This window comes from Pseudophryne corroboree, chromosome 7 (assembly GCF_028390025.1).
Source record: "Pseudophryne corroboree isolate aPseCor3 chromosome 7, aPseCor3.hap2, whole genome shotgun sequence".
Taxonomy (NCBI): domain Eukaryota; kingdom Metazoa; phylum Chordata; class Amphibia; order Anura; family Myobatrachidae; genus Pseudophryne; species Pseudophryne corroboree.
In genome coordinates, this window is record NC_086450.1 from 210,967,199 (window position 1) to 210,976,880 (window position 9,682).

The following is a 9,682-nucleotide window of genomic DNA, read 5'->3' on the forward strand; positions in this document are numbered from 1 at the left end:
GAGAAGCGGGGGAGATCAGCCTGAGTTGCAAGTGTCTATATAAATTACATAAAGTAATATCAAATAATGAAAGATGATATCCTAATTTCGGATCAAAAGCTATCACTCACCCGCATATGAGCCCTACTAACCGTATTTGGAGATTCCCGTATTACTTGGCTCGCTCCTCTGATTTCAAAGCGTACCTTATATATCATTGGACTAATTTTGAAGATGACAATCTAGAACATTGGGACTGCCATGCTTCCTTTTTGGGTGCCTCTAAGGCACTAGTGAGGGGCCAAATTTTAGCTATATCTCCCAAAAAAGGCAGTAGGCCAGGGAGGAGTATGAAGCGCTGTGGTCCACCATGTCCGATGCTTTCCAATTGTATACCACCGCCCCCTCTGAGGAAACAAAAGAAGGGTACACACAGGCACGGCGCCTATTAGAGACATATTTGGCTACCCGACTTCCATTGAATTTACCAAAAATAAATGTTATAGATGGGGCAATAAAGCAGGCAGACTATTGGCAGCTATATCCAGACCGCAGAGGCGCAGGCATATAATCAACGCTATAAAACATCCTTCCACTGGCACACTCTAGACTAAATCTCAAGACATTGCATCTCAATTTCAGCATTATTTTATGACCCTGTTTAGCCCCTCACCTGTAAAATCGGATGTCCAAGAAAGGTTATTCAGTGAGACTGTATTGCCACTATTGACTCCTGATCAAAAAGCAACGCTACCAGGTGATATCACTGTGGATGAGGTGAACAGGGCCATATCACTACTACCCCGTGGCAAATCCCGAGGCCCAGATGGGTTTTCCGGAGAGTATTATAGATTGTTACAACCTCAGATTGCACCTAAATTTTTAGAACTTTTTACAGCTATTCACGAAAGAGGGTTATGTTACCCCTCCTTTTAATGAGGCTTATATGACCCTCTTAACGAAACCTGACAAAGATCCTAACCGCCTTTCTTCCTATAGACCCATTAGCTTGCTTAATGTGGACTATAAACTCCTAGCTAAGATTATGGCCCTCAGACTTCAAAATATACTCACATCGAGTCTTACAGAAACACAATTTGGATTAGTGCAAGGACGTCATGCTGTAAAAGCAATTGTTGTGGCAATAGCGGCAGTGGTGGAGTCCCATAATTCTGTTGCCAATCATAATGTCCTTTTAAGTCTTGATGCCCATAAGGCATTTGATATGATTTTATGGCCACACTTGTTTAAAATATTGGAGATGAGAGGCTTTGAGACTAACTTCATTAACCTGATACGGTACATTTATCAAGACCCCTACACTTCCTTACTGATTAATGGGATTGTAGGCACTCGCTTCCACCTGGAGAGGGGTACCCGACAGGGTTGCCCCTTATCCCCCCATCTGTTTAATATTGCGTTAGATCCCCTATTGCGCATTTTGCAAAATAGCCCATCATTTAAGGGTATAAATATTGGCGGTCAGGTGATTAAAATATCGGCGTTTGCCAATGACGTTCTTTTCTTTATTGCCAATCCTGAACATGCCATCTGCGAAATTCTAGATACGACCCATTTATATGATTCTATTTCAGGCTTCCGCATTAACCTGGAGAAGTCCACGGCTATGTTACCCTGTGGTAATTGTACATGTCCCAGGTGGGCTACGCAGCTCTCATTACAATGGGCTCACTCACACATACCCTACTTGGGAATCTCTGTGCCTCGTAATCCATCAAATTTGTATAGACTTAATGTGAGTCAAGCTATTAATTCTTTAACCAGGGATATTAAGGGATAGGAGCGCCTTCCATTATCCTTTCTGGGCAGGGCCAACTTGCTTAAAATGGTGGCTATCCCTCGTCTATTATACCTACTACAATCCTTACTGGTATTATTAACAAAAACTGACATTGGCCACATAAATGCGTCAGTTCGCAAATTTATTTGGAAAGGGGGTCGCTCCCGTATAGCTTTGAGAAAACTTCAACAGACAAAATCCAATGCTGGTATTAACTTTCCAGATATAGTGGCTTACAATCACGCTGCATTATTAAGGCACCTACGTGACTGGCTTCACAATAGTTCTGTATACACCAACACCTCTCTAGAACAAGGTTTTTTTACCTACCAAGGACCTAATTTGCTTATTTGTACCAGCACGATCGAGAAATACCCGAAACTTTAAAGTTAAACCCACTTTTATGGACAACTAGAAAAATCTGGCATATCATACGTCACTCCGCCGGTTTAAATCCCTACAATTCTTTATACCTGCCCTCGATTGGGAATTCCAACTTTCTTGATGGCATTGCTGCTCACCCCTTTACTATGTGGAGACTGGTGGGGATTACCAGCATTAGGCACTTAGTACTGTATGGCTGATAAATGACTTTTGAGCTTTACGGAGGTTTCCTTAAACTTCGCTATGATTAGCCCATACCATCTAGCTTTCTTACAAGCATGATTTTATGTATCACATGTTGTAGGGCATGTTTCGGAGTTGGACTGGACTGGAGCAATGGAACGTCTCTTAGAATATCCAGTACCTACATCTAAAGCCATTTCAGTTCACTACACTTTTTTGAGGAAAAGTATAGACCGTAGTACAATAAATGGTATGTCCAAGTGGTTGACCCACTTTCCTAATCTGTCCATGCCTGCTCTGTAAAAGGCCTTATTATATTCTCAAAGTGTTACCAGCCAGTATGTACCTTGAAAAATATTGACCACAATACTTACCTTTCCCCACTTCGGCGCTTTCAAATGTGATCCTCAGAGACTCATTCACGCCCCAAATGTCACCAGGATGATGCAGACACTTACCATTGCCTTTGGGCTTTCCCAATTACCCAGTATTTTTGGCACCTAGTCCGCCGATACGTGGAGACCAAATTAGTAACCTTTGTCCCTTCACTCCTTTGTTGTCGATTTTAGGGGTCTTTGACCCAAACCAGCGCATGACTCCAGAGAGTAAGAAACTGTGACTGGCCCTGAGTGCAGCTGGCAGGAAAACGATCCTTCAGGGATGGATTGACAGATATCTTTATTTTTAGTAAAACTTAATTTCTTGTTTAAAATGGATTGGGTGGAAGCAATAGTAGAAAAGGAAAAACAGGTGGAACGCTTTTTCACATTGTGGCAGTCATACATAGATACCCTCCCCCTTACTACCAGGCATCAGATCCACCATAGCCTAAAAAACACTACTTGGTATCTGACACAAATGGCAATACAAGACCCACCCATTTCACTTAGTTAATAGAGGGAATTACTTTGGCGTCTCCCTTCCGGTCCTTTATTCAGGTGTGACCTGGCGATTGCCATAATATCTTTTCTGTGTTATATACCAATGTGTGTTTTGGGTATACTAAGGTTCTACTATTGGTTGCCACTGTTTGATTGTTACACTGTGTATCCCTTTGCAAATGCTTTGTTGCGATGTCCAAATTTCCAATATGTATTTGATTCATGATGTCTTAATAAAAAGTATAAAAGAATAAATAAATAATGAAAGATGGATGATTTTTTTCCAGTCCGTATGAAGGCAACGTAGGAAGCTGTATCAGGCCACAAGTTGTGGGACACAGCAACATGTAGGAAATTAGTGAAAAAATATACTTTACATTTTCCTCCTACAAAAGAGGATGTTGAGCTTGTTGATATATTCGTGTTCAAACCAAGAATATTTGACTCTTAAAGTTGCACCCAACTCATTAAATAAATTATGATAGTTTGTGTTGTGGATGAGAAGGCAGACTTCAGGTTTCCCCATTAGCCAAGTGAATATCTAGGCCCACACCTGCCGTGTGTATAGATAAACATTTCCTGTGGCTCTCTTGCTCCTATATTGAAAATAACACGTTTTGCGTTTTGATATGTGATTTGTTTGTGGCTGTGTATTATAACAGTGGTGGTATATAAAGTTAATATAACATATTATATCGCTCTATGACCATCCCAGTATATTGGGTTGTGTGTATTATATCTGCCCAGTGCTTTTCATAGATCAGATCTGACATGCTCTGCACTCTGCATTATTTAGCAAACCTTTATATTGTTTCAGGTTCGGGCCCAACATGACTATGGTGCAACGGACAGTGATGAGTTAGACCTGAAATCTGGAGATATTGTTCTAGTAACTTACTTTGATAACCCAGACGAGCAGGTGAGTAAAATAAAACCTTGGCCCTTCTGGACTGGAAATGAGCAAACATGGTATCACACGACAATATCTGACGATTTTAGGACCACTAAACCTAAAATACTGTACATACATACATACATACATACATACATACATACACACACACACACACACACACACACACACACACACACACACACACACACACACACACACATTTTACATGTTCACAGACTTAATGCACATAGTTGTCTGAGGAGCTTTTCAGATATTGCATTGATGACTGAAGACATCTACATTAGATAACAAAGTTACAGATGCGTTCTCATACACTATTGCTGAGGTCGCGCTAAACTTCGTTTCTCAGCATGTGTGTTCCTGTGCGACTTGGCTGGTGCAGGGCGTCTTTTTTTTAAATTAATGTTTGTCTTAATCGCAATGCGATGAGTCAGAACTGCTTCATGAGACCGCACTGATTAGTTTGGCATACAATATATGTGTATCTGTGCGCGACTGAGTCTAAATCTGTATACGAAGTGCTATAATGCAGCGGCTTTACTCACGCCAAGTTCCATTGTGCTTCGTATACAGCATCAGACTGAGTTGCACACAGATATAGAGGTGTTTCATGTCAAATCAATCTGTGCAGTCTCATGAAGTGGTTTTGTTGCATCACATTTTGATGAAGACACAAGTCCAGGCAAAATAAGCCATGGAAAAACCGCTACACCGCTGTGCGCAGCTCACTTGTGCCAGACATCTCGTGCTGCATGGCATATTGGGGCTAGGTGTATGAGGACACATCTGTAGCTATCATTGCCACTACAGCAATCTTCTTGGTTAAGATTTGGGAAATTTTTTTGTACTTGTTGGCAGCTATAAGAAAATTACAATTTTGTTTTCCTGTTTGTATAGCACATTGCATTATATTTAAAAATGTTGCACTAATCTACACAATTTTACTTAAGGCAAGGATTGTATCATCTGCGCTGGATTTATAAATGTTGCTCATCATGTGTTCAGTGCGAAGTCAGTGCGAATTCAGAGGGCCTGATTCAGAGATGGATGCAAAAATATGCTCATTCCTCAGGAGGCGTCTGAGGGGCAAAGATATCTCCTGCCTGCATCGCAGTTCCAAGTGCTACATCCTAAAACTCTGCATCGGATAATCTGCGTGACAATCAGTCATCTGAGTAACCCTGAGATTATTCGGATCGGCCTTCGCAGCTCTGTAGCTGAGGCTAGGAAGTCTGCACTGAAAGACACAGACACTGGCCACAGCACTCCCAGACATGGGGGCGACAGGCCCCTATTTTTGGGAATGCTGCCCAACTCCACCACCACTCCCTGCACCCAATTGGCTTCAGCCTGTCAATTAGGCTCTGGCTCTGGGGACACTGCATGCAAAGACTCAGGACCTGATACAGTTAAAGTGCAGCCAGTCGGGATCCCGGTGGTCAGGATACAGACGCCGGAATCCCGACTGCTGACAATGTCGCCTGCCGGAATCCAGTCTCACCAGGGCTATACCCACTAGTGGGTGTCCACAACAACCATAGAGTGGGAATAGAACCCGCAAGGGGTCTCTCTGCACTCGCCCCGCTAACATTAAGTTTGCGTACATCTCCAAATTAGGCCCTAACTGCGTGTTTTATACCTTATTTGGTGTATCTTATTGTGCTTCACTTCTTGCTATTATTATTGAATTTATGAAACTTAAATGTTCTGTAACTTGTTTGTTAATCCTCTAGTATTTGTTATATGTTCTATGTCCTGACTGTTGGTTGCCGCAGAATTTTGTTACGTCTTATAAATAAACGCTACATTACTGTAACAGTACTCATATCTGGATCATCTGTAATTGTATCCCGTTCAGGATGAAGGCTGGCTAATGGGAATTAAGGAGAGTGACTGGCTTCAGAATAAGGATTTTGAACAACATAGAGGAGTCTTCCCGGAGAACTTTACAGAGAAGAACCAGTGAGGAGCAGCGACCTTTCAACTCGGGGATACAAAGCAAATTTTCTGTGAAAATTATAAACCACGTCTATCCTATGAACAGTTACCCTACAAGTGTCAACTTAAAGGTTCCGTTCTCTTATAGGTGCAAGGTTAGATAGTAAATAGATACAGTTCCTGGAATGCTAAAATGTATGTGTGCCCCAGTTTCACAACTAGAAGTGATTGGATTGATCTTTGGTCACTTACAAATTGATTTACATCTGGGGGAAGGGGGTCACCGTGTATAGGTTGCTCTGTAAGAATGCCAAATACTGTAGTGTGTCATTTTATACTATACATGTCCCATCAGAGGGAGCTATTATGTGTCCTGAACAAGTATTCAACCGATCATTTCACTAGGAACTAGTGACATCACAAAGTGCCTCCTGCTCCAGTGATGTCACCAGTTCCTAATGACCTCATCGGCGGCATTCTCCTGGTAACACGGCTCATTGTGGTGTAGCGTGTTTCATGATTATCATCTGCAGACATTGTGTGCAATGCCAACAGCATCATGCTTGGAGAACAGATATGGAATTTGTAATACCTTGCAACACTTAAATCATATGAGTTACTTAGTCATAGCAAATCATGTGCATTGCATTTGTCCCAAGTTTAATTTGTCAGTGGGCAAAAGAAATCCTGAAATAGTTTCCTAGACCTCAGAGCAGATTCCTTTATTTTTCTTCCACCTACTTCTACATGTAGACCTGCCCACTGCTATGGGATTCAACCAATCCCATTAAGAATTTGGTCAGTACTTCAGGAGATTCTAGGGTGTGCTTTTAGCAGTGGGCTCTATACTGACTGTATGCTTGTCATGCAGTGATGTCTGCCAGCGGCGTGTAGAGAATTCCACAGTTTCCCTAAGGAAAATGTGGTACAAGTGCCCCAGTGATCATATCTGCTGTCTCCTCTGACCTTTGTTGAGTCACAAAAGTACATAATGGAGATGCCCCTGATCTTAAGGAAGCAATGTCCTCCAGATTGCAACTTACACAGGTAACTTACACAGTCTCCATTTGGGATGTATGCTGTATTTCCACTATCAAAAAACCTGTGACAGGGGAGGTGACTGTCTCATAATGATTGTCTACCTCTTATAAAGTGTTAAATGCATTAAAAGTATTACAATTATTTTTTCCAACCATCTGAATGATTGTTATAATACCCTATCCGCCCAGTCATTCTGTTTAATGCTTTTGATAAAGGCGTAGTTCTGGGGTGTTACATTGTGACATATAATAATATATCTTCAATTAGATTGATCTTTACAACTGTTAATCTCTCATGAATTGTGGTGATATTTGCAATTAAAATATATCCATTTGTGCTATCACTATATGGGTTTGCCTGCATTTTGGATATGGATGAAACTTTGGTCTTATAGTCAACATACACTAGATTAGAATAATTGAAAATACCACGTTTATATAAAAAATGTATATTTGTGGGCTGGATCCCATTTGAAAAGTAGTATTTATACAATAGTGTTTAGGAGAGTTCTAAACCAAGGTCTTGGCCCTCAAGCAGCCAGTTAGACAGCCTCGTTCTACGCCATCTGGTTGTAAATTTCACCAATAAATAGCGACAACTTTTTTATTTGAGGAATATAGAATAACGTTTCCAATGAGTAGAGTAAGAGGAGCAGCAGATACTGTACATGATCTACTGGATTCTCCAGCATAAATTCTTAAGTGTGGATAATAACAGAGGCAAAGTATGCCATATCTGATCCCAACAACAGTTGGAACAATCTGTATGATGTATACATCAAATTAAATACAAAGTGTATTTGTTCTTGTCGAGGTATAGAAACTTTTCATATATAATTGTATTTATTTGTGAATTCCGTTAACTGCTCTTTTAAAGTAAAAAAATAATAATACACTGTTCTTTTATTGTACCTATGATTCTAAGTGAATGAGACTGAAGATGGCTTATTGCATTGACTTTACGGTTACCTTTAATAGAGTTTAAAGTTTCTGAAATGTTGATCATTTCATCTGTTGTAGACACTGCCTGCATTTGCATTATGAGACGAATATAAGGCTTTAATGCGCTGTTCAGCATATACCCCCCTGAATTTGACCAGATCTTCCATTACTAAAAGTCGCTTGCAAACTGAGGCACATAGCCCTGGGAAGTCAACAGAAATACATTTACTCTTGTGTTTTTATAAGAAATGTTTTTGTGTGTGTTCATTCAAATAGCTAACAGAACTGTGATTTTATACTGTAACAAGGTGACCTGTGAGTGATGTTCTGAGCATGTTATGTAGATTGATCCATGAATGAGTTACTCAGAGCTTAGTAACCCTCTCTACTGCAAAGGCTGCTGTGATACATTTTAATACATGCTATTTCTTAGATTGGTCAGCATACATATATATTTTTTTGTCAATTATTATTTTGTAATGAACACTATGAAGTTTGATAGATGGTGATATAAAAAAGTGGGTGCACTAAATATATTTATGGCATGTAGTACCTATTAGCTAATGGATTTTAAAGTACAGTATACAGTCGCCTAGGTACAGTGAAGTCAGACATTTTGTAGGCGGGACCTATACTCAGCTCATTGTTTTACTTGGAACTAGTGATGTCATCGAGACATGAGTAATTTGATAGGCTGCAATCTTTTAGGTCCTTCCCACAAAATGGCCTCTTTATTGTGAGTAGGTGAACGCTACACTTTAAACTTGAAGTAAGACAATGAGGTGTAAAGTTTACAGGTAAGAATAAGTTCCTCTGATTACTGGTCATGTATCCTTTAGTTGTCAGCCTCCCATCAGTGATGTCAGTGACATAAACTTGTTCAGTTTACTGGCATCACTCATGGTTACTGGTTTTATCTATGAAAGAGCTGGCAGACATTTTTTTTTTACTGAAAAGTGGTGGATAAGTGCTAATTTCAAGGGGATTTGTGTCTGTGTTTTTACAGCTCAGGTAAAGGCTTGTCCTGAATACATTGTTACACCTGTTACATTATATCTAATAAAGAAATATCCCCAAGGCATGGTGTTTTTGTTATTACATTGAATAGTAGGAGAATGTGTAAGTGATTTGCTCTAATAATCAGTCTGTCTGTATAGTTCAGTCATAAACAATCTATAGTTACCCAGATGCTGGCAGGGCGAGCTTTAACTTGTAGTTCCACAGCACCTGGAAAGCTACAGGTATCTCATTTATGCTAGCTATATAATCATCTGTGTTGGGAAATAGCTACTCTGACAACTGTAAGAATTGGTTCCATAGCTAAGATACAAATTGCTCAATCAGTATCTACACCTGCAGCCAGCTTCCTTCAACCTTGACCAGCTCAGATGTGGTAAGTGGTTGTCCTGCTTGTACCCAAGGGTAAATGCTGGATTTAATACCAGTGGAAGGGTTGAAAAGTTTGGCTTGCGGGATGGGGACACAAATGCTAGTAGGTGTCAGAGGCCCATCTCCCACAAACACTGTACAGGCTCATCTGACTACTACAAGAGTTGGGGACTAGTGACTAGTTCTAGTGTACATGATGAAAGTGGTATATAGTGCGTGTGCACACATC

General features: G+C 40.4%; 1 protein-coding gene across 6 annotated transcripts in view; it reads left to right on the forward strand.

The window, feature by feature from the left end:
• The window catches only part of BIN1 (bridging integrator 1), a 249,497-nt gene extending 240,354 nt beyond the window's left edge, over positions 1 to 9,143 (forward strand). For all 6 annotated transcript variants that reach the window (XM_063933973.1, XM_063933974.1, XM_063933977.1 and 3 more), the window contains 2 exons: positions 4,046 to 4,147; positions 6,003 to 9,143. In XM_063933973.1, the coding sequence (XP_063790043.1) occupies positions 4,046 to 4,147; positions 6,003 to 6,110 (210 nt within the window). In that variant the 3' untranslated portion in view covers positions 6,111 to 9,143. The remainder of the gene's footprint in view (positions 1 to 4,045; positions 4,148 to 6,002) is intronic.
• Positions 9,144 to 9,682: the final 539 nt, after the last annotated feature.